Source organism: Cornus florida, unplaced genomic scaffold (assembly GCF_030987335.1).
Source record: "Cornus florida cultivar Cherokee Brave unplaced genomic scaffold, ASM3098733v1 CherokeeBrave_3.0.0_Hap2_Chr11, whole genome shotgun sequence".
Classification (NCBI taxonomy): Eukaryota; Viridiplantae; Streptophyta; class Magnoliopsida; order Cornales; family Cornaceae; genus Cornus; species Cornus florida.
The window spans coordinates 44785591-44811451 of record NW_026775581.1 but is presented as its reverse complement, the minus strand read 5'-3'; the positions used below and the strand labels follow the sequence as shown (position 1 = coordinate 44811451).

The 25861-nt window shown below is 37.4% G+C and overlaps 1 protein-coding gene across 2 annotated transcripts; it reads right to left on the bottom strand.

The window, feature by feature from the left end:
- Nucleotides 1–270: 270 nt before the first annotated feature.
- Nucleotides 271–24222, bottom strand: LOC132283555 (formin-like protein 20). 2 transcript variants are annotated; one of them, XM_059785519.1, is made up of 17 exons: nucleotides 23634–24214; nucleotides 22233–22942; nucleotides 21923–22144; nucleotides 19465–21842; nucleotides 19025–19154; nucleotides 15503–15574; nucleotides 14974–15072; nucleotides 14765–14806; nucleotides 13654–13734; nucleotides 13514–13564; nucleotides 13355–13436; nucleotides 6059–6153; nucleotides 4794–4865; nucleotides 4557–4673; nucleotides 4117–4185; nucleotides 3943–4009; nucleotides 271–1288 (listed from the first exon to the last, which is right to left on the bottom strand). In XM_059785519.1, the coding sequence occupies exons 1-17, from the start codon at nucleotides 23704–23706 to the stop codon at nucleotides 1137–1139; spliced, it is 4512 nt and encodes a 1503-aa protein (XP_059641502.1). In that variant the 5' UTR covers nucleotides 23707–24214; the 3' UTR covers nucleotides 271–1136. The 2 variants fall into 2 exon arrangements, with proteins under 2 accessions (XP_059641502.1, XP_059641503.1); XM_059785520.1 differs by lacking the exons at nucleotides 271–1288; nucleotides 3943–4009; nucleotides 4117–4185; ... (7 more) ...; nucleotides 14974–15072; nucleotides 15503–15574 and adding an exon at nucleotides 17562–18828 and having other exon boundaries at nucleotides 23634–24222.
- Nucleotides 24223–25861: the final 1639 nt, after the last annotated feature.

Here is a 25861-nt window from a genome sequence, read left to right as displayed (position 1 = left end):
GCTATGAAATAATGGCAACAAATGTATATACAAAGTGTTTGTATGATTACACCAATGTCGTCGTCAACTTCGGCAAAAGCCAAAAGGCTCATATACAAAGTGGTCATATCAACTTTAAATAAAACCATAACCATAGTATACCCAGAGAATTACAGGAAATGCAAAATTTTATTCTAGCACGCTTATTGTCGGAGAAGAAGGATAAAGCAACTTGTTCTGGAAAACATGAAGCCAGGAGTACGCAAAACAGATTATATGCAAACACAGGAGTACAAGAGAAACGGAGAACCTTTGCCATTAAATGAACTTGAAAGAATTTACTAAAGAAGAATCAAATGAAAGAAGCAAATCAGTTTCTACACCCAAAGCCTAGCCTATATTTTTGGTTTATATTACAATTGCGCTAAGATAGCCTGTCTCCTACCCTCTTTTTGTTCCGATTTTCTATACAACATATTGAATGACAGGTTCCTGTCAAAATCTCATAAAAAAAGGAGAGAAAAAAACAGGAACCATCTTCTATGTTACAAACAAAAGAATCAAATTTCAATATTAGTACAGGGTTAGAGCTTTGTACACAATTCATCGAACATTCCGAGCTTGTGCCTTTTTTACAGTCCCCAGGGCATTGACTCTGGTGCTGAAATCCCAAATGAATGGTGAAAGGCAGAAACTGAACCTCCAATATTGAAGAACTGCCCTGAGGTTAGCAAAACTTTCTTCTATAAATGAGATGAGAAAAGGACCAATCCGTTCCTTCCATGGATCATATGGAGAAAAATCCATTACTCAGATAGAAATAATAAAAGCCCAATGTGAAAATCGGTCCAAATATGTCATGTGAGAGATCAGTTGGCTGCAATCATCCGACTGATTCGATGGCATTGAGCTTGCACACGCAACTGAGCAGTTCAAAGATAGTTTAATGTCTGCAAGCCATGAGAAGTAGCCTCTTTTCGTTTCATCTTTGAATCCCTTTTAAAAGCATACCATTGCAACAATGCTGGATTAAGCGGCGCTTCTGGCTTCATTGTCGAAGTAGTGTCCTTGTACAACATATTGTAGCCAACACTGAGGTAGACCTCTGATATGGAAGAACCGAACCCATGCAGTAGATAAAGCAAAGGGAATTTTAGCTATCTCGCACTCTTCTTTGTTAGATTATTACCCTTTGCCTTCTCCATTTCAATCTCCTTCTGAGCTTTCTTCTTCTCCAATTCAGCCTGTTTGCAGTTCTCTTCATGTGCTTTCCGGAACAATCTCACAAAGTTCAATAGGGTCACAGTAACTGCAATAAATCATAAAGCATTGGATATGAAAAAAGAAGTCAGTAATAGCATGGCAATAACTATATATATATATATATATTATAGATCACAAAAACTTAATTTTCTCAAGGTATGAAGAATACAAAACAAGATGAAAAGTAAGACAAATTAGCTAAATTTTAAGTACTTACGAGAACAATTAAATAATGCTGGGATGACCTAAAAAATCAAAAAATAAATCAAAATTTTCTTTTCTACAGTTTTTACACATCCGTAAAGTTGAAGTTAGACATTGTTAGAGAGACGGGTTATTGGGTCGTTAGAGAGTCGAATTATTGGGCCTTATTGTATAAAGAGCATTTTTGTCTTCTTGCTATTTATATATACTTTTAGAGTGGTGTAGAATCTGATTAAGTTTTTTTCTACTCCACAGTAATTATATTTTCTTCTTCTCTTCCTCTTCACTCACAAACCCTAGAACACAATCGCACAAACTTCAACTTGGTATCAGAGCCAAATCGAAGCTTAGAACTCATTCGTATTCATTTGCCTAACACTAACATCATGTTGACGTCATGCTGACATCACGCTACGCCAGTATCTGCAGGTGGAGAACCATATCAACCTTAGTCACACAATCCTTTTAAAGGGGGGTCGCTCTCATGCTCCGCGCGCGAATTAGTGCTCTAAGAGCGAATTCTTCCATAATTCACGAATTTAATTTTGTCAATCCACGAATTCAATTTGCCAATCCTCGAATTCACAACAATTTCTCATTTATTGTATTATGGACAACTACATGTGACATTTATTATGGATGACAATTATCAAAATGTACCTAAAAGACTAAAAGTTTATTATTTTATAATTCTTTAAGTAATCATTTCATGTATCCTTAAGAATCTAGAATAAATATATCGATTTCTCAAGTCCCATTTTGTATAAAAAAAAAAAAAAAATTAAAATACTAATCTTTGTATTTAAATTATTACTAATAAAATGTATCCTCTCCCATAGAAGAAATAAGTTGAAACACATTTTCTAGTGCTTATAAAACTACTATTCTACAAAATATATAATGGACTTTAACATATGTACAGCTATTGAAAATGTTTTATACACACAATAGTACAAGTATACAAGCACTCAGGAGGCGCTCCCGCTCTAACCAAATATTAGGTTTTGCCACTTTTGCGCTCTCGCTCTCACTCTCGCACCCGCTTTCGAAATTAAAATAAATCAGTAGGATAAGATAATAGTTCTTGAATTACTATATCTTAACAATTAGCTTTCCTCTTTGTCTATTTAAGGAAGTATAATCATATTTCTCTGCATCACCAAATTAATAAAATAGCCTTGTTTTACTTTTACATATATTCTCTATCTTTCATGTTATTTCAATACAATAGCCAAAAAAACTACCAGAAAACTACAATGGAATAAAGACAAATCCTACACAAACAAACTAGGAATGGACCATTTGCCAGCCCGTTGTCAGCAGCTAGTAAGATAAACTATCTTCCGTCAATGTACTGAATGTTACATGGTTCTTACAAGCAAAATTTCAATGTTGCTAGTTCATGCAAGAAAACATATAACTTAGCTACAGACAAGATGTTTCTGTAGCTAATATATATATACTATTAATAGTACATGTCACTTATGAAAACAGGGGACGATGTCTTCAAGGTTTTACCTACTTCAACAAGTCCATGGATTTTGATACAACTACAAAAGAGTACTTTCTTTACCATCAGTGGACGTTTTCCCATAAATTTGATAATCGATCATTTGTGAAAGCACTATTTTCACATGTTGGGCTGCTCATAAATCAAAGAAAAATTTGGTAAGCAGCACTAGTACAGAGTCAGGATCATTGTTCTCTCATTTCCTCTCATGAGAAATGTGAAAACCCAGATCAATAATTTTTCTCACAATAGAATACAACAGCAGAAGCCTTTGCCAAATAGATCCCACATCATTCTCCTATAGAAGTGGTGGGCTTAATCAGTCTATAAAAAGGCTCCTCATTCATTCCTAAATTCGTCATGTCCATAAAGTTAGCATCAATGGCTCACATTAAAGTATAACCTGATATCCAGCCATTCCTACCCCCAACACGGGTTTGGGATTAGTTGGTGTGATGTTGTGGCCCAAATTTGGTGCCATGCAACCCGTTTATGACGCATCGACTAATTTTTGACCCATTTTTTCTTGTGGGTCATGGACCCTAATTAGTACTCCCTTGTAGCTGGATAGATAAGGGCGCTTAAGGTTTGGAGTACATCATTAAGAGTAACTGAAAATCGTACAGAAAGAGAGTGAGAGGCTGAAACTTGTAATCTCAGATTTTACACATAGTGAAAACTTTTGCCGGATCTCCACCATGGACGTAGGCTTTGCCGAACCACGTATAAATCTTTGTGTTCTTTGTTTGTGGTGTGTTTACTTTTCTGTCGTGTTTCGTGATTATTGCTTGGGTTCACTGCGTTTTTCGTAACACTTGGAATGAAGTTACAGTATAAATGGGTCTGGGTTTCTTAAATGGGTGGCCTACATAGAACTCGCTCTGCCATTCCTAGCAAAGAATCACTCATTTGAGAAAAACTGGAACAACTTTAATTTTGTAAATTGGTATACAGATGATGGCCTAATTGCGTTATCCATATTTTACCTTGTTCAAATGGGCAACGGGCAGGATCTTCACCAAAATATAGGGCTAGTGCATCTGCATTTCTACCCTGTCCACCAAAAAAAAAAAAAAAAGAGCCAAAAGGCATTAAGGAGAGAGAGAGAGAGAGATGCTAATTAATAATGTATCAGAGAGGGGTCAATATAAAAAAATTACCACCACAGAGTACAAATTTGTTACGGAGGCCACCTCTGTCTCAGCAACATTAATGAATTCCTTTAAAGTCTAAATGAAAAAGAAATAAAAGATGAGAGCACTAAAATAATCACAAGTAATTTTTTTTTTTAGATGAAAGAAAATGGAAATATTTAAAAATGATCAATATAAAAAGAACGTATTAATTTAACTTCTAAAACTGGTGGTCACATGATTATATCAAGACTCTGGTGGGTATTATACACTTCCTGTTATTCTTCTACATTATGAAGGGTCGACTTCTTGTTTCATGACAGCCAAGAAAATAAAAGTTGTTTTATAAAAAGTTTTTTGAAAAAAAAGGAAATTAGAAATATTTTTCCCCAGTGACAATTAAGATATTGCATCGAATAATGATATATATAAATTAGTGTCGTTGAATGAAAAGTTTGGCCAAATACCTTACGAAAAATTTCAGATACAGGGCCGTCATTTTCTGATGCAGCCATCTCCTGATTTACCTTTTCCAATTGCTTGATAATAGCTTGCATTTCTTCTGCTAAAGACTTCAATTGTATCTGTAAGGAAGTATGAACCCAGTTAGAAAAAAAATCGATCATTTTCAAACCAAAAATCTTAAGATCAAAATTGAGAAACAGAAAGAATGTTGATTGATGAGAAACAGATTAAATGTGAACCTTTGATGCAGCTTCCAGGCTAACAAGATCTGCATGGAAGTCTAAAAGAGCTGGTGACTTAGAGGCAAGGACCTGAGGCACAAAAACAAAAACAAAAACATATAAAAATAATAAATAAATAAAAATAAAAAAATCACACACACACTAATGAGACACTAAATCATCCGGCCGGTACAGTATATATTCAATAAATCCCAAATGGAAGGAGGGGGCAAAATATTAGGCACTGAGATAAATATGTAAAAGTAGAAAATCTCCATACACAACTGTAAGTTCAGTAATGGGCATGCCAGAGCACATATTGTGCACCTGAAAATATCTATGCATTATATGCCAAGAACACATTAACTTGGCCAGCATTCATGGCCAAGTCGTTTCCTCTCCATTAAACATGAAAATCAAACACAATAGACTCACTAGAATATTAAGGTTTTAAGTTATCTTAAGCAACCCGCACTAGAATGCCACAAAAATTGAATGTCTCCCTCATCATGATAAAGGAATATAAGGACGGACACTTCTAAGGAGTAGTATCTGACTCTTCTTGATCACCCGTGTACACGCGTCCAGCATATCTTAGACGTGTCCATAATTTAAAAATAAATTAACTTTCTCAATCTCTTAAATGAGTTGGATATTAGATCTGGTTGTATGGGTTACGTTCATTGCAGACACATGGTTGACACTTCTTGGGCACCTGTTAACATCTATACAGACTATACCACCTTCAACGTTACACATAACATGCACACATGCACGAAGCACAAGCATATGCATCTAGACATATGTTGTGTTCCTGTTATCTGCCATGCCTACGTCCTTCAAAATTAACCTATTAGTAAAGTCGCCTGGAGCTAGTTTGAAAAAAAAAAAAAGACGAGGTAAACAATGATTAATTCTAAGGAACTACATTAAAAGACACTAGTGCAAACCGAGCCATGCTTTCTTGTTGCATGTGATGCTAACCATCTTTGCCTCTTGTTTCAGTCTTCCAAACATCAAGGCCCTTGTGTAGCAATTGGTGGCTCAACCATGCTTTTGACATGTAAAATGAAAGTATCTTCCAAACCCAACAGAACTGCTCTAAACTAAGATGTAGTATATTTATGGATTTGTCTTGATGTTTATTCAGCCAAAGAGAGACAAGAAATTAAGGGGAAAAAAAATCTTTAAGTTTACTGTATAAACTGCATACCCAATAGACAAACTTATGTTAAACCAGAATGATCTGATTTCATAGTAAGAATAGCATAAGGTAGGTATACCTTGCAAAGATAATGCATGAGTGTCATCTTGCTGTTGGAGGCACGTGTATCAATGAGCTTTAAAAGACTGTCCAACTTGAATCCAATTGCAGAACCTGCACAACATTAAATCCTTCATTATGACAAATCATTCACATGACCTCATAGTGGCTTACACAACTAGATCATTTCCACTGTTCATCTCTTATGATATACGATACGCATCTCAATCAAGCAAATTGATAAATCTTATCTCCATATCGTAGGTTACCAAATGTCTCAAGATAGGAGGTCATATCACACAATACAATACATATCTTGAGATACAAGCATAATTGTACAATTATTTGGCCAGTTGATTTCAGCTGTAGTGTATGTTTACCATTCAATTGGCCCAAGACTACTGGAATCTTGAGAATACAATTTTTCTATATAATTTTCCACATTCTCTGCAGATAGATAGATATTTCCTTGATTTACTTTTATGTTTCATTGGAAGGGCAGCAGCATATTGGTTTTAGTATATTGTTTACGAAAAACAATTTTTATTATTTATATGTAAAAAATTGTTTATTTTGAATTACAAATAAATTTGTTCAATGATCACAAAGATTAAATTGGAATATTTAAGGAAAAAATTGTAAGTATGCAATGGTTGCGACATAATTTAATTATCCATGGGCAACTTATCTTAGATAGTGGAAGATCATATTTGCAGATGTTTAGTAGAACAGTATCTTGATATAATTTCCAAACCAGTTATGAGAAAACACACCTAATATTTACATAAACTCTCTAAAGTTGTAACAGAAGATAAAAGCTTAGGTATTAAATAAAAATTTTAATAGATTTCATCAAATTGATAAGTTTCAATTATTTTTTTAATTTCTTTTCGTTTTTCACTTCACTAGATCTTACATTAATTTGTTGTTTGACATTAGATCTTTAAGAATTGTTGGAGCATATTGTTCTGCTTTAACAGCAGCAGTTGGGAGAGGAGACAGAGATCAACAGTCGCATCAACTTTACTTTGGGCGGTTACAGAAAGAATCAATGATTGCAGAGCCAATAGGGAGAAGCATTGTGAAGTTTTGTTTTGTGAAGTAAAAGACAAAAGAGAAGTTTACATTAAATACGATAAATACAATAAGAGAGATGTAGTCTTAGACTATATCTGATATGTAGTTGAAAGGGAGATGAGGATTACTTAATTAACCTACATAAAAAATAAAAAAGGATCCCCCAATTAGAGAGATTTGAATTTTATCACTTCTATTTTTAAAGAAGCATGTACTACTTTTAATTAGTATGAGACTGACAGAAAACACTCTGCACGTAACCACTAGCACCATTTTCATTTCTATATAAAAAACAACTCATTTGTTATGTTCAAGGGGGAAGAAAATGCTATAAAAAAATTTACCCAAAACACCCCTATAATCTATTATGTGTATATAAACCCCTATGATTTCATGCAATGTAGCATGGTAACCCCCTCCATAGCGTTACGTATCAATTCTGACATTAACTAGTGAAAACCCCAAAATGCCCCTTTGCTGTGACAAAAATGCCTCTCTCTGTGAATCATGCAATAGATTCTCTCCCCATCTAGATGACAAAAATTTTTAAAAAAAAATTCGAAGATGAATTTTCACATGTTAATATGCTATCATCACACAGTTTTAAAACTAAAGAATTGAACATTTCTATCTATATTCACATCAAACTTTTATATCACCGGAATCAGTGCTTTGCTTTGCTCATATTTAGATGCAGGAGTCGAGTCCTCTTACCTCACCACTGTGTCTTCCTTCTCCACCAACACTCTGGCCACGATCCTATCATACCCACCGCCACCTCCACTTGCAACATAAGCTACCATTGCTACTTGTACCAACCCAAAACTCTCCTATTTTGCCAACTTCCAATGTGACATTGTAACAGCTCACTCCACCACATGGTATGATATTGTCCACTTTGGGCCTCAGCCCGCACAGTTTTGTTCTTGGGTTTTACCTCAGAAGGCCTCTTAACATTTGGAGGTAGCACTAGCACATATACGCACCTTCACCTTCACCTTACCCAAGAGAGTAGGATTGTGCAACCCATAGCTCGCCCAGTGTCTCGTATCCACCCACATAGGTCGCCATAATCTCGCATCCACCCACATCACACTAGGCGAGTTACAGGTTGCACAATCTCACATCACCCGTGTAAGGTGCTGGTGAAGGTGAAGTGCTTATATGTGATAGAACTATTTCCAAATGGTACGAGGCCGTTTGAGATAAAACCCAAGAACAAAACTGTGTATCATACCATGTGGTGGAGTGGTCAGTTACAAATAGTATCAGAGCTGGAGCCTAGTCGGAAGTGTGACAAACGAGGACATTGGGCCCCTTAAGGAGTGGGTGATTGTGGCAACCTTTGTGGGTGGGTGTGATGTGGGCGGATGCGACATTAGGCGAGCTAAAGATTGCACAATCCTACATCGCTTGGGTAAGGTGAAGTGCTTATATGTGCTAGTGCTTTTTCCAAATGGTACGAGGCCTCTTGGGGAAAAACCTAAGAACAAAACTGTGTGGGCTTAGGCCCAAAGCAAACAATATCATACCATGTGGTAGAGTGGATTGTTACATACATAAACATAATGCACATATTCTTCCTCGTGGTTAACCCTCTCCGACTCCTTTCCTACCTTTCCATCGAAGTATATCTATATACACACACAACATGGATATTGTTTGCTTTGGGCTTAGGCCCAAAGCAAACAATATCATATCATGTGGTAGAGTGGGTTGTTACATACATAAACATAATGCACATATTCTTCCTCGTGGTTAACCCTCTCCGACTCCTTTCCTACCTTTCCATCGAAGTATATCTATATACACACACATATATACTCTGTTACATGTCGACACGTTACAACATGGATATCAGTACAGAATATGTGTCCGACACGTAAACCCAAATTAGATACCTAGATACATCCCATGACATGATAGAAGGAGAAGAAAAACTCAAATTCAATAGCAGAGATGAGTTTCCTATCTATAGGACATATGAAATCCTTTTTCTTTTACCACATCCTATTTAATTTGAGTAATAATTGAGTCTCGTCTTATAAAACAATATCATTAAACATTACACTATAATATAACATATAATGTATTTACACACTTATTGTTCACCCCTTAGTGACTCTTTTGTACAACCTGAATGACGTGTAGTACGTGTCCATGTACCTGTATCCAACTTTTGAACACATATCCCCGTAACCTAAGATTTGGGATTTGAGGAGGTCCGACACTTGGACACAAACCTTTGTAACAACCCACTCCATCACATGGTATGACATTGTCCACTTTGGGCCCGAGCCCGCACAATTTTGCTCTTAAGTTTTACCCCAAAAGGCCTCAAAACCAATTGGAGTGACAAACCTACATATATAGCACTTTCCTTTTCCACACCTAGGCGATGTGGGATTGTGCACCTATAACTTGCCTAGTGTGGTAGCCTGTCAATGCCTCTTACACCCGCCTTCGGCACACCCGTCCACAAAGTCGACAGAATCCACCCCTAGGAGGCCCGACATCCCCATCGACACACTTCCGGTTCGGTCAGACTCTGATACCATTGTAACGACCCACTCCACCACATGGTATGATATTGTCCACTTTGGACTTGAGCCCACACAGTGTGCCGTGGGCGGCTGCAAGAGGCACTAGTAGGCTACCACACTGGGCGAACTACAATCCCACATCGCCTGGGTGTGAAAAGGGGAAGTGTAATATATGTAAATGTGTCACTCCATTTGGTTTGAGGCATTTGGGGTAAAACCCAAGAGTGAAACTGTGCGGGCTCGGACCCAAAACAGACAATATCATACCATGTGGTAGAGTGGGTTATTACAAATGGTATCAAAGCCTGACCAGCTAGAAGTGTGCCGACAGGGACATCGGGCCTCCTAGGGAGATGGATTGTGGAACCTATGTGGGTAGGTTTGCGTGGGCGGGTGTAAGGCACTGGCAGGCTACCACACTGGGCGAGCTACAGGCAAGGACGGATCCACAAATGCATAATGGGGTGGACAAACTATTCTGAGATGGGCTAGTACTACTAAAATTTTATTTTTTTGGATTAGGCTAAAATTACCTCTAGCAATTTTTTTTTTTTTTTTTTTTTTGGTGGGCTCAAGCCCACCAGAGCCCACCCCTGGATCCGCCCTTGGAGCCTATGGGTGCACAATCCCACATCGCTTGGGTGTGGAAAGGAGAAGTACTATATATAGATTCAATACTCTTGTATGACATAACGCATTTTAAAGACGTGATGGCCGCAAACCCATCAAAACTCTGGAGTAGTACAAGGATGGGTGACCTCCTGGGAAGTCTCTGGTCTAGGAGAGCCAAAAGCGGACAACATTGTGCCTAGGTAAGGTGAGGGATGTTACACTGCAACTGCTACACTTACCCAAGTCCAGGTTACATAGAATATATATATATATATATATATATATATATATATATATATATATATATTGGATGGTTATGATTTTTTCTTTTGATTCTTCCGAAATGGGTATTGATTCAAATATATACGATCATAAATGTGTGTGTGTGTGTGTGTGTGTATATATATATCCATATATATAAGGGTTATGATAATTTATTTTAATTTCTCTGAGATGGGAATTGATTAACTATTCCATTTAAATATATGTGTTTTTGTGTGTGTGTGTGTGTGTGAGAGAGAGAGAGAGGGTTATGATGACTTATCTAAGGTCTCTTCAAATTTGTTATCCAATGATATGATCAAGATTTGGATTTTCAGAGGTATTGCGAAGTTCTTGGAGGAATTGACGGTAACGGCTGCAGAGGGTCAAGACAATTCCTCACGTAGACAACGAGGTTGGTGACGGGAGAGAGACAGAGACAGAGACAGAGAGGGAGAGGATTGATAAATAGAGAGTTTGAGCGAAGAGAGTTGTTTGATGCTTGATTGGGTTGAGAGGAGCAAAAAGGAAACAAATCATCTCTAATTTTTATTTCTTTTATTCTATTCAGATAAGGGCATTTATGTCTTTTCCTTTTCTCTGTTAATGGGAACATGACGGTTAGTCCTTATTTAGACATTTGGATATATGAGGGGGATTTCAACCTTCTTGGGAGTATATACACAATATTTATATCATCAGGAGGGTTGGCTTAAGTGCATTCTTGTTCATAAAATCTACTGAAAAGTAAAAGTTATTGAAAATCTGTTCTTGCTGACACCAACCTCATATTAAATACCAAGTATAATACTCCCTCTGTCCCAAAAAAAAAAATGTCCGCCTTTCCATTTTTGGCTGACCCAAAATAAATGTCCCATTTGAAAAGTCAAAGTACTATTTTTTGTAACATTACCAATTTAACCTTCTCGCATTAAACTTACAAAAAGTACTAATACAATAAATAAAACAAATACTAAACTGATCCTCTTAAAAAGTTAAATTTTTAAAAAGGGACATTTATTTTGGGACGAAGAAAGTATAAAATTCATAACCATACAAAATCATCCTTGTAAATTAAAAAATTAAAAAAAAAATCATTAAAATCATTTACATCCAAATTAATGGGATTCTGATATTAAAACATTCATATCAATACGTTTTCAGAAGTTTTGCTACGTCAGTTACACCCGCATACATGTCTTTGCGATTGTTACCATCACGGCATACATTACTGTTGTTAAAAACTTGTTTGCACAGTTGAACTAAATAAATGTTCTCCGCATGCATGCTTATTTTCCTCAACTATTTTAGAGATTTAGAAAAAATATTAGAATACAAAATGCAATATGAGATGGCATACTTAAAAACAGAAAAATGACACTATAAAGCACATGATTTGACAACCATTATTGTTTCTTTTTACGCCAGTCTGGAAGTGTTGATTGAACTGATGTTTGTCCCAATAAAGCCAAGGCAAGATGTATAAGGTGTGAAACACAATAATGGTCTACAGCAAATTTAGGATGCATGTGTTGTCTCTTATAATGGTCTACGGGTACCGAGTAATCTCGATCCATGCATCTCCGACTATGAAAGTGGCATCCCACATCGCCTGGGGGACAGAGGTTGTTGGCACTTATATGTGTAGACACCTCCCAACTATGTAGACGCGTTTTGAAAATTGTGAGCACGGAGAGTGCAAAGTGCACAATATCTATATGGGTTGGGCACGTCGTGACAAATGGTATCAAATCCAATCCCCAGCCGGAAATGGGGGGGGCATGCACAAGCCCACAAGGCTCAGGCCAGCGAGGACGCTGGTCCCAAGAGGGGGTGATTGTGACGTCGCACATCCCCTAGGAGAGTGGTTGTGGGCACTTATATATGTAGATACCTCCCAACAGTGTAGACACATTTTGAAAACCATGAGCACAGAGAGTGTGCAAAGCAAATAATATCTACACAGGTTGGGTGGGTCGTGACAATGAAAACCATAAATGCTCTACTGGGGTAAATTAGGTAATTATCTCTGCCTTTAGAGAGAAAGCATAGAATGGAAACAAAAAGAATTCATGTGCCTAACCCATTTGTTTGAGATAAAGGCAAGGATGATGATGATGAGAATGATGATCTTTTAGAGACTAGAGTATGGAAATCAGGCCTGTGGACATGAAATCCATAGATCTATTGAGCATTCATTACATATTACTCTCCACAATAGTTGTCAAGATCTTTAGAAACTCCTGAACTCACACTATATAGCCGGTTATAACTTATAAACCTCTAATATAAAGAAGATACAATCCAATTCACTTTAGATGGTAGGGCACATACTTTGCTTTAGGTATGTAGCCCAAATATATTTGAAAGAAATCTCTATTTCTTTAATCTAGTACAATCCAGAAATGATAAGAATTCAGAACCGCACATTATGTCTTCACTGTGCATCAAAATCAAATTTTCTTCATGCCAACAATCTAAATATTGGTTACTCATTAATGCTGTTCACGGAGGTTTAAATCCAACTTAAAGGAAGATACTCAGCGAGCCTCATAATCCACAGTGCAGGACATTATTTCAGCAGGTATTCTTAGAGAACGACTAAAGTGAAAAGAAAAAAAAAAATATTATCTATCTTATTCTTCTTCTCTATTTGTCCTCAATCTTTGGTGAGAAACTGGAGTTTTAAACGATCGCAAGAGTTACGATGCACCCAGTTAATGAGATATTTGAGCATAAAATAAAAAAACCAATTTTATAGGTAAAGGGATATAATTAAAGAGAACCAGCAAGAGCTTCTGAATCAATATGAAGGTCCTTACCCCTTGCAGTTCCTTGATTTAATGTATTCCCCAGATATAAAATATTCTTCATGATTTCCTTCAATTTGAGTGAATTCCGGACCTAATACATGAAACAAATTATGTCAAAAAGAAGATAAAGCAACTGCATGAAAGGCTTCAGTACTATAAGTGACATACCTCTTCACATGCAGAGTTTACAGTGTTTAAACTCCTTTTGAAATCTGAAATCTGGTCAGGAATTAGACAAGTGAGGCTACATAACAATTTAGAAAAATTCGCAAGTTCCAAAATTGCAGAAAAAAGTTTAGGTATCAAACCTGAGAATTGAACTGAATCTTGAAAGAAAAAACTCTTAATTTGGACTCCACTCTCGGCACCTTCATCAGCTCCAGAAAGAACTGAAAGATAAAAGTGAAAGAATAATGATAGGTCACATGAATATTTTTTTTTTTGCAAGTTGTACTTCGCTTTTTTTGTTCTTCCTTTTCTTTTCACTCAGCAAGTTTCTTGATTATGGAATACGAAAGGAGGGTCTCTAATCACCTACTCTGTTCATGTATATGACAGAGAGAGAGAGAGAGAGAGAGAGAGTGACGACAATCAATGCAATGAGGCAGTTCTGTAACAAACTCTTACACATTTTTTTCTCAAACAGTAAGTTGTCGTAATGTGAGGTCTAATTAAATTTTACACCACTGAAAGGGTTTTTCATTGATAAAATAATATGTGTGTGTGTGTGAAATGCTCTTTCCTCAAAAATAATAAAGGGCAACTCACGCTCAGAAACTTGAATTACATACATCTACCCTCCAAAGCACAATCTCTTTAACCAACGGTTATAAACTACAGCAGAAGGATTGAAGCAGGCTACGATGATTCTAGACCAAATATCGTGACAAAAACCTTTCAAGCATAAAAAAATTACAGAGACTAACTGTATGAAAGTTTAATGATCCAAACAATACAAACAATGATTTAACTGTCATTACCTAGAAAAGGATAAGGAAAATCCTAGATAAAATTAATGATGTACTTTAAATATGTATATATATATATATATATACACAGATATATATATATATATATACAGAGAGAGAGAGAGAGATAGACAAAGAGAGATGAGTATATAAGTTGAACAGGAAAAAACTGAGGCCTAACAAGTTTTCACTTAAATGAATAGGAAATGTATATCATATGAAGACATAATTTATAACTGAACAAAAAGGGTTAAGCCAACTAACACTCAAAATGTTCAAATAAATTAATCAAGGACATAAATACAAACACTCAAAATGTTCAAATAAATTAATCAAGGACATAAATACAACTCAATCATCAATGCATCAAGGAAAACACCTGTATCTTGTCCAAAACATTTAGATTCACAAAGTGCTAAAATTTTACAAGCTAATGATGAGGTTTACAGACCTGTTCACACTTCCCAAGGCTCTCCTTGTCACCAGTGTAATTCTGAACAATCATTATAAGAAGAACCAATTAAAAGAAAAGAAGGAAACAAAGAACAGGATAGAAGTATCAGATCACATCTCACAGCAGCAAACCCTATCATATAAAAAAGAATCATGTGATAGATGACAGGAAATTTACGGAAATATTGCTTTGTGGTATAGCGTCACCTTAAGAAGTTCCATCTCTTCTTTTGTAGGACAAAATTTTATAAGATTGTCTACTTGATCAGCATCTAAAATTGAATCGTCCATGGCTAGTGCTGCGGCCTGCAATTCAACCATAATTACTATTATTTGGTTTATTGGGGAAGAGAAACAACCGCAGTATTACAGGAAATGCTAGTTAATAGTTGTGTTTTGCTGTTCTTTTGGTGCTAGTTAATAGTTGTGTTTTGCTGTTCTTTTGGATTTACTGGAAATGGGCTTTCTCCATTTCAGTTTTGTATTAAGGGGGTATGCCTCCTTTTGTCCATGTCCTTTATTTCATATTTTATAAAATCATCCCATTCAGGGGGAAAAAAAATAGAAGACAAATATATCATGCATCATATTCATAATAACATGTTCTCTCTGCACAAGTTTCGGGGAAACACCGTATCAAACACCATGATTTTAATCTGATCAAGAAAGTACTGTCTACTTTCACAATTAATGGAAGAATATATTAGATTCACGAAGTTTTCCCATACTAACTTACCATCATGTCTGGAAGAGGCATCTTCACTTTTGTGAGCATAATTTCAGTGTTATTGGCCCTCCTCAGGTCAATCTACAATGTGTAACAAAGAACGTAAACTAGTAAGAGGTACAGGAAATGAGAAACTATGATCATGAAATAAAGAGTGTCACATTGCAAAACGCGACAATTACTTGAGCAACATAAAATGTTCTACAATCATCAACCAAAAAGAAATAATTGACAATGAATAATGTTAGTAAGAACCCACTAGTTAATGAAGTGTAACAATCATTAGTGGGGGTATGCCCCTGCTTTCTCTTTTGTACAGTTGTTTTGTTATTTTTATAAAACTATCCCATTCAGGAAAGAAAGAAAAAATTAAATGTAACAATCCTACCTCAATATGATATTTTTGTCCAGAAGCCAAATAATTATTGTAAACATATTGAGACATTTTTTTTTTACTAAGAAATACTGTAAAATTCACCCCCATAGCAGTAGAAGTTTAATCGAGAATCCCTACATACACTGTATTCCCTACATTTCAAGCATCGAATGAGGCCGGTACTTAGAGGCACCAATCATATTTGCTTTCAATATTTCCAATGTGCCATAGAATGAAAGGGAGGAGGAAAAAAATAAAAGAAAGAAAGAAAAACAATAGCAAACATATATATATTCTGCTACTAAATTAACTTTTTATAAAAGATGAATCCAAATAATGTCGCAAATGGAGAACTTCCATAGTTTCATCTAGGGTTAATTCCACCTACACCCCTTGACCTTTGACCATATCTCACTTACACCCCCTCTTGGTTTCAATATTCCACTTACCTCCCTTCATTGTAACGGCCGTTTAGTTTACTAACGGATTTGTGTAATTTTACAATTTTGCCCATCAATTATATATTATTAATATTTATAAAAATTTAGAGTTGAATCGAAAAGACAAAAACACCCTCCCTAGTCAAGATACATTACATACACATATATATACGGAGAGCAAGGAGGAACAGGGCCAGCAAGGGTGTACTCGAAACGGCGTGAAGCAGATTGTGACCATCGCGATGCTTCAATGGAGGACACTGCGATTAATCAGCGAGCAGTGGGTCTGTTAGTCGTCCATGGAGAACGGCACGACAGCTTGGAATGTCGGCGGGCAATGAACTTACCGGCGAAGACAGAGTATGACGAAGCCGGCGACACAGCTGAAACTGGCAGTAAGCAGACGGGCTGCCTGGCATGGATGAAGTGCCTGAAGCGTCTGTGACGATGAGCTCGCGATGCTGATCGGCAGGCAAGGATTGTTCACGTCGGGACTCGAGACTTGTCTCTGCAACATCTAGCTCTCACCGTCCGCGTTGAAGATACCATCGCCAGAGAAGATGGGTTCATCGCTTGATTTATTTGTTTGTTTAAACAATTTCAGCCTTAATCTCAAGCTCCTTCTAGAACTCGAGCTAGAGATCTGAATTTTTAATGAGTGAAAATAGTATTAATTAAACTCAATCAATTCCTAATAAACAGTATGTTTTTGGCATGCTATGCTGTTATCTTGTGTAGTCTTCAATTACAGTATGTATTTGTATATGTCCTAGAAAAGCATCATTGGTGAACTGGGCTCTTCCTTACGCCAAGCGCCTCACCTACAAGTTAGTAGTCGATAAGGAAGTATCATGATGTTACACGAATCTTGATTCAATTACTTGAGAGCTTTAACAGCCACACCATAACATCTTTTTGTAACCGTTGGACAACTATATCATTTTGTTTAAACATTATAATTTATTTACCAAGTCTTGTAATACTTGAATATCATCAAATATTAAATTGCATATAATCAATCAATATAATAATACATTATGTAAATAAATTATCTATATTCAACAAATAATACCCAGAAACGATTTTGCTTTCACAATATATATATATATATATATATTTGTTCTTTTATTTTCTCATGTTTAGTAGCTTTTTAGTGGTTTAAAGTCCCTATTTCTATTTGTGATGAGCTTGAGAATATGAGGTTTTTTTTTTTTTTTTTTTTTTTTTTTTTTTTTTTTTTTTGATACAAAGAGAGAGTGTGAAACAATAGTGGTGGTGGTGACGCAAAATGGTGGTAGGTATTGGGGGTTGTGATGGTGATGATGGTGTTTGGTAGAGAAAGTGAATATAGAAGGGCATTGTTGTACTTTTGAGTTAATAAGTTAAGGATAATTTTGTAATTATGCATTAGTCAATTGGGTTAAAGATATTGAAAGGGCAAAATTGACTTTTTACCCATCTTTTTTGGCTGACATCAGCATTAACTGTTTGTTACTTAACGGCAAGGGGTAACTTGCTACCTAAATCAAAAGGTCAAGGGAGGTAGGTGGAATATTGAAACCTAGAGGGGGTGTAAGTGAAATATGATCAAAGATCAGGGGGTGTAGGTGAAATTAACCCTTTCATCTATTACTTCTCTAAAAGGGTAAAGTGCAAAAAAAAACCCTGTTATATACCGAATGTGCAAATACTCCCCTGGTATTAAAACAAAAAACCCCTACATTTTCCAAATTGAACAAATAAGGACATTTTTTCAATTTGAACTGAAATACCTAAAATACCCTTGAGACAATAAAAATAAAAAATAAAAAACACTGATTTCAATTTTTAAGGGTATATATTTTTTTGATTAAGGGGACAAATAGCACATATTTTCAAATGTTAGGAATTTATATGCACATACTAAATAGCAGTGGTGTTTTTTGAACATTTTTATATAGCAGGGGTGTTTTTTGCACTTTACCCTCTCTAATAAGCAATATATTAATCAGGCCAACTTCTATTAATCAAGTTCCCCTTTAAAGCAAAAATAGATCACAATGTCATGTATTGAAAATCAAAGACCAAATAAAACACACCAGATTCACTTTTAGCATACAATTCGCCAATATTGGCGCTTGCAACTCAAAAAAAAAAATTCCTGTAGTTGTCAACAGAAATATAAAAAATTAAATAAAATAAAAGCGAAAGAACAAAAATAACTCTCCATCAAAAAGAAAATTTCATATCGAATGTTTAGTTGGTTAACTTTGAATCCACCAAAGCACATGAAGCACAACATTTTGCTTCCTTGACTGAGAAAGCCACTTTTAAGCCCATGAAGAACAACATACAGGACAAATTTTGTTGCCTTGCTGAGAAGGCCAATTCTAATGTTTACAGATAGTATCTATGTCAAAATTCTAAAGCTGAGTATGGCATTGACAGTGTACAAACATCAGAAGCAGCACTTTCCCCAGTCCCACACCAGCACACCAATTCATTTCAGTGCAACCTCATGTCATGGCTTTGTCAAGACCCTATGAATGTATTTGAATTAACCACAAGCTCAACCAATAGACTCCAATAACTAAATTATATAGTCCATTAAATTATTGTGCCAATTGTCTTTGACTAATATTTTGTGTGTGTGAGAGAGAGAAAGAGACAGAGAGAAGTGACATCTCCCAGAAAAGAATTTTTCTAGGAAAAATCATTAGATATGTACGACTTTACCAGATGGACTCGGTCAGTTTTGGATCCAACAGACTTCCGCCTCCCTCCAGATTTACCACCTGAGCTATCAGACTTTGGGACTGTTGCAGAGAAAAGACTCTCAAGTTCTGACACATCAAATTCTGGCACACTAAGATTAGAGGATACAACATCAGTGAATTATAGAAGGCCAAAATTACAAGTAGAAAGGAAAATAATCACATTTAAAGTGTAATGACTTGTAATTATATGCATCTGTCTGCATGGTTGTGTTTGTTTTTGTAAAACAAATACAAGCAAACTTCAGACTCAATGACCATGAACATAGTACGAAAAGCCAACTGAATATTTATTTTTCATTTTTTGGAATAGTAGCATACTGAATAAGTAACCATGGCAGAGAGGAAACCACTTGTCATTGTAAACTTTAAACTTCTTAGCAGTAAGAGAAGTTGCAATACCTTTGAGGTTCTCCAAATCTTTGCAATTCTTCCCACAAGCTTCCTTGCAATACCCTGGTTACCTTGCTCCAGTGCAGTGGCTTTAAGGTAGATCTTCGAGGCACTAAAGCAGGTGACATCCCTGCAGGACGTGGAAGCCCGCGCCCTCTTCCTGCAGATGCTGCTCCTTTGGCACCAAAGAGAGGAGGTGGTGGAGGTGCACCACCTGGAGGTCTAGGTGCTCCAGGTGGTGGTGGAGGACCAGGTGCACGAGCTCCGGGAGGAGGTGGTGGAGGTGGACCCCCTTTTGTTGGAGGTGGTGGAGGAGGTGGGGCTCCATGCATTGAAGGAGGTGGGGGTACTCCACGAATTGGAGGTGGGGGAGGGGGCCCTCCATGCAGCGGAGGTGGCGGTGGAGTTGGGACTCCATGTATCGGAGGAGGTGGAGGAGATGGGGTTCGGCGTAATGGAGGAGGTGGAGGAGGCAAGGAACCAGAAAAAGGAGGTGGTGGTGGTGGTGGTGGAGCACCACGTGGAGGAGGTGGGGGTGGAGTTGGTGTGCCATGTAAAGAAGGAGGTGGGGGTGGTGGAGCACCACGTGGAGGAGGAGGCGGGGGTGGTGGTGGTGGCATGCCATGCAAAGGAGGAGGAGGAGGAGGAGGTGGTGGTGGAGGAGCACCACGTGGAGGAGGAGGTGGGGGTGGGGGTGGAGTGCCATACGAAGGAGGAGGTGGTGGTGGCGGAGGCGGTGGAGTAGAAACTCCAAGTCCAGCAGACTTTGATGTAGCATATGCATACACAGGGGGAGGGGGTGGTGGTGGAGGTGGAGTAACTGAGATTGTTACGGGAGCAATTGCAGAAGCTCCAACCTTCCAAACAGGTGGTGGTGAAGCGCTATGCAGAGGAGGAGGCGGAGGAGGAGGAGGAGGAGGAGGAGGAGGTGGAGGGGGAGGGGGAGTAGAAACTCCAGATCCAACAGGCATTGAGGTAGCAGATGCAAACGCAGGCTGAGAAGGAGGGGGAGGAGGTGGAGGTGGGGGAGGGATTCCTTGAAGAGTTACCCAGGAGCTTGCAGCTAGAGGAGGGGGAGGGGGAGGTGGAGGCAGAGGTGATGCGAAAGGAGTTCCAAGAACTGCACTGCGTGTGAATGGTGAAGGGGGAGGAGGGGGAGGGGGAGGGGGAGGCGGAGGCGGGGGTGGAGGTGAAGGGGACAAACCTGTCCTTTTCACCTGCATAATGGAGGCAGGTGGGGAAGAAGGCATGGAAGAAGAAGTATACAACAAAGAGCTAGAAAAGGGAGGTAGAGGAGGAGGAGGAGGGGGTGGAGGCGGGGGTGGTGGTGGGGAGGTCTGAGTTTCTTCAGCATGTAGAATTGTCATGGGAATTTGTAAGGAAAAATCATTTGAAGTCTCACTGGAAGATTGAGGAGGAACAACTTGATGAGGGCCAGGATTTGGTGGTCGTGAAGTCGAAGAAGGAGGGCACAGCACTTTAAGTAATGGTTCATCTAGAGATGGCACAGAAGAAGTGTTTTTCACTGGTGACCCTTCTGCACTCTTCATAGGATCCATTTCATGACCGATAGGTTTAGTGATATCATGAGTTGGAATTGCAGCAGCAGGAGCCTTTGATTTTCCACCCACATGAGAATCCTTCGCAAGGGCTAGTGCAGCTAGTGCAGCTGGTGCACTGTTATATCTTGACGGTGGATATGAAACATGCATTGAATTAGTATGAGAGCCTTTGTTAGTAGGGATCCACCGTAATACTGCATTTGGCTTCGCCTGTCTTGCACCAGTACCCTGAGGTTCTTGCTGTTTAACCTTTTGTTTTGCAGCAACTGAATCAGCAACCGGTTTTGTGTTTGAATTTGGCAGTTTCTTTGGTGTAGGCGGGAGAGATTTTTCAGATTTTTGTCTACAAAGATCAGCACTCAACTTCTGTTGTGTTCCTTGCTTTTTTAAGATCTTCTGCATTGCGATATCTTCTCTATCTTGTCTATCCTCTATTTCTTCTGACTTGCTACAGATATCTGCAGTGACTGTCGTAGAGTCTAACTCATTGCCCCTATCATCTAAAGCAATGGATTTCACAGCATGAATATCAGAATCCATCTTCCCGACCTGTTTGTGATTCCCATCATCTGATGCACAGTCTTGAAATGTGTGAGGTTCCAAATCCTCCTTCCAAACTACATTGTGATTCTCGTCATCCTGTGTCCTCTGTTGAACTAATTGAGTATCTAAGTCCCCTTTCTTATCCTGTCCATCTACTGCATTGCTGAAGATCTCCTCGACTTCAAAAAACTCCTCAGGTGATGCTTCTGTCTCATTCCCATCCTCGTTTGCTATTTCTGTGGTGGGGATAGATGGAATGGCATCAGCGTCAGAAAAGAGTACCTGACATAGATATGAGTATGCAATCAACTCCTACAGCTTCAGAAAAAGGACATGACACATAAATAAAAATGATACCCTACCTCCGCTTTGAAGTCCTTTGGAAACTGGTCCTTCGCGTCCCACAGAACATCAACTTCATCACGGTTCAACATTAACACATTTGACCTGACAAATGCTGTGTGAAACACAACTCTGAACATCATTTCCTCCCTTCCTAGATCATCATCCAAATGGATGCATTCTAGAACTACATCTCCTTGAACGCGGCAATGGATATCAATTTTAACTAGTGCACACTCTGCCTGCAGTTAGAAGTTAGAAGTCATAAAGAAAACTTCAATACTTGATTGGTTCATCCTTTAGTTTTCAAATGTGTAGATTTGGCAGTACCTGTAGGAAGAAGCGAGCATGTTTTTTTGTCTTTGAGGTCGAAAAAAGAAGCTTAGAACTTCTGTTGGCCATTGTTGAAGAAGGGTCCTGACCATAAACACGAACTACTGGTCGACAACCCTTTCCCCCATTAAACAGTGGAAGTACTCTAAGTATGATGTAATCCAAAGCTAGGGGTGTATCCGACGGCGGCCAATCTGAACCCAAATTACTTCTTCTGGAAATGTATTGAAGATATCTCAGCTGGGAAGGCTGTGGGTTTAAAGGAGACAAAAGATGAAGAAGTTCCCTTGGAGCTTGCTTGTATACCATTTCAAGAGTCTTCTGCTCACCATTGTACTGTTTTCGATATAACAGAAGGCCTGCAAGCATGAAGGCGAGCACAGGCCATCCTCCCCTTTCACAATGCATCAACAGCACATTTTGTTGCCCCTCCAGTGACAACCAGCTCTCACTGGATCGCAGGAAGTGGTGGATCATCTCCAGTGGTAGCAGAGGACACCCTTCATATTGCCGAGGATATTCCATGACTGTCATGTCATATTGAGACAATGTGTCTGAAGCTTGGCTCCTCCTTTCCCCTTCTCTAAAGTTGAAAACCATGAAAGAAGCATCAGGATAGTGGTCCTGTAGCTGAGTTACAATACCACCCATGTAGACTTTGTACTCATCTTCTTCCAATACATCCGTGGAAAAGCAACAATCAAACACTGCAAATGGAGAAAAACAAAATTTATGAACTATCACCTCACAATAATTGGGGAAAACAAATTTATCAAAAAAAAAAAATAATTGGGGAAAACAAGAATAAAGAAAAGTTTAAACTTCTATAAGAAATTCTTCTAACAAGTCAAAAACAATTTTTAACAACAAAGCTGAAGAAACCCACCCTATTCCTACTCATGAAATTCAAATTTCTTAGGCAAGAACATGGGAAATTGATTATTTTGTGGAATAAACAGGTTCCTAAGCTATTTCTCAACTTAAAATCACTTCAACTATAAATGAACATGGAAATCTTCAATTTCTGAGAATGCTGGTCCAGTAGATATACAAGACTCCTTTTCCAATTATTAAGCTTTAAAAATAATAATAATAGTCTTAATCCATCAAAGACACAATTTCAAAACTAGAACTCGAAATATAAAAAAACACTAGAATAATCAATCCTCAGTTCATTAGATCACCATTCATGAATAACCCAAAATCTTAGCAAATTAATCAAATGAAGCAAAAATTGCAAAAACACTTTGCATGATTAAGCAATCGCATCACTTCGCCGAACATAAAATGCCATATAATTTCGAAATTCCCAATTGCAATTGAATTCTCAATGGAGCTCAAAATTTTCGAACTTCCCAATTTCGAAACAGAGCAGCATGAATGAGCAAAAGAACAAACCGTAGACTCGCTCGGAGATCTCGAGAAGCCGATCAGGCGGCTTCCGATAGAAGAACCTTCTGAACAGCGCCATCTAACAATGGCGCTGTTGCTGCCCCGACCGCAACCAAAACGGTGATCGAACAAATCTCCTTCCAGATCGAATTTGTCTCCTCCAATGCTCAGCAGATCTTGTTGAAACGTCAAAACAATCACCAAAATGATAGACTGTATATCGATCGATTAATCAACAAATCAATACGTCAATATCAATATATATAGCGAGGGAAAGAAGAGTTGAACGGAAAAATCAGAAGTGATGAGTTCTAGAGAGAGAGAGCTGAAGACGATCACATGGAGAGGAGAGAGAGAAAGCAGTGGACTGACTTGGACCTGTGAAAATTGATTGGGTCGATGGGATGAATGTGTGTACACGTGGCAGTGGCAACAGAGATTAACAGACAGAGGGGAGGAGAGAGAAAGTTTGTAGAGGGAGAAAGAGGTGGACTTGCAGGTCTGGACAAGAGAGGATGCCAAGGGGATCTGTTTTTTCTTAAAATCAGAGAGAGAGAGAGAGGGGGTCGGCGCATATGTTTACAACAGTTAGGTGCGCGTCTTTGTTGAATAGTAAGTGCGTGTCGCTTAAGACACTGTGTTTTTTGGGTGAGGTCTTTTATTTAAAGACCGTTGTAATTAAGTAAACAAATGCTATTTATACGCAAAATGTTTCTCAAAAAAAAAGAGTATACATATATATATTTATATTTATATATATATTCCATCTAATTAATACAAAATATAAATAACTAGTAATAAATATTTTTGACAATTTTGAATAATGGCCCCCTTAAAATTTTCAAATTCCTCTAATTTTCTTTTGAAAAAGAAAAAGTTTATAGATATCCCCTTCTTCAATTACTCCATATTTTTCTTTCCTTTTTCAAAAATTTTCTTTCTTCACTTATAGTGTATGTACTGTAACAGTTTTTCTCTTCTTATTCTTTTTATTTTTTTCTACTTATTTAAATCTTTAAATCAATTCATAAATTGCTTCAAAATGAGAATAGCCATCAAAGACAATTGTGATTGTATTTAACAAAAATATTATTAATCAATATTTTGGTTCTTATATTTGCCCAAGTATTTATTTTTTTACACTACTTATTTAGCATATTATTTTACAATTATTTTTTCTTTTTGTTTGCCTTTTGATTTAGAAAAATTATATTTGTTATATTTGTTGATTTTTTTTTTTTTTCTCTCGATAGGTGCATTGTGCCCCTGAAATAAAATCCTGACTCCGTCTTGAATATCTTTTTGATATTACAACCATTTGCCAAGAGAAGCTTGAAAGTGGTTGACATTTTAAGGATTTTTTTATTAGTAGAGCCCCAAATGACCAAATATGATACAGAGAGACTTGAAGACCACACTCAATAAAAACTTGGGAACCCAAGTAGGACTAAATTTTGTTAGTACTTGAACAAATGCAATCTTGTGCCTGCAAAAACACAAATGATATTTTTGATGAGCCCAAACTTTATTGACCATCAACTGAATTATTAGTGTCTTGGAACATAATAGCCTTTGTACCATAACATACATAGCCTTCAAATTGACATTGGGGCCTTTTGGTCCAATGTAGTTCCAAATATATGAGCTGAAGTCAATGCTAGTAGGTTTCCAAACCACTCTTTCAGCCCTTGTAGGACAAGGTTAGAGAGGTGGAGACATTTCTAATTGTACTTCATGCCCATGTCCCATGTGTTCTGTTTTTTTATAATTGAGCTTAGAGTGAATCCCCCACCCCCAATCCTCTTTAGTCAAATATCTCCTCCAAACTCGATCGACCTCAATCTCGTGATTCAAATGCTGCTACATGATTAAAATTTAAGTAAACAATTGAATTTATAAGTGATAAATTTTGACCAAACGAGGACGTAGTTGAAGCTGGACCATAAGATTGAAGTTTGGGAAATCCAAGAGAGAGATTTCGCTGAAAATGATTCAAATCCATTTTAGAATTTTTTAATACTCAAGATATTCGGAGAACGTGGTTGAAGCTGGACCATAAAATTGAAGTTTGGGGAATCCAAGAGAGGGATTTCGCTGGGAATGATCCAAATTTATTTTAATTTTTTTTAATAATCAATGAAATGTGATACTTCGTGAGATACAGTCCCAAAATTTTTTCCGTTAGGTCAATCTTTATAAATAGTTATCATCTGTTGTTTATTATTATTATTTAT

Excerpts from the sequence above, each read along its gene's own strand:
- LOC132283555 (XM_059785519.1), bottom strand. The coding sequence starts at position 23,706 with ATGGCGCTGTTCAGAAGGTTCTTCTATCGGAAGCCGCCTGATCGGCTT. Across the intron at positions 13,437-13,513 it reads TAAACTCTGCATGTGAAGAG|GTCCGGAATTCACTCAAATT; the intron begins GTATGTCACTTA and ends TTCATGTATTAG. Across the intron at positions 4,866-6,058 it reads TCATGCATTATCTTTGCAAG|GTCCTTGCCTCTAAGTCACC; the intron begins GTATACCTACCT and ends TTTGTGCCTCAG.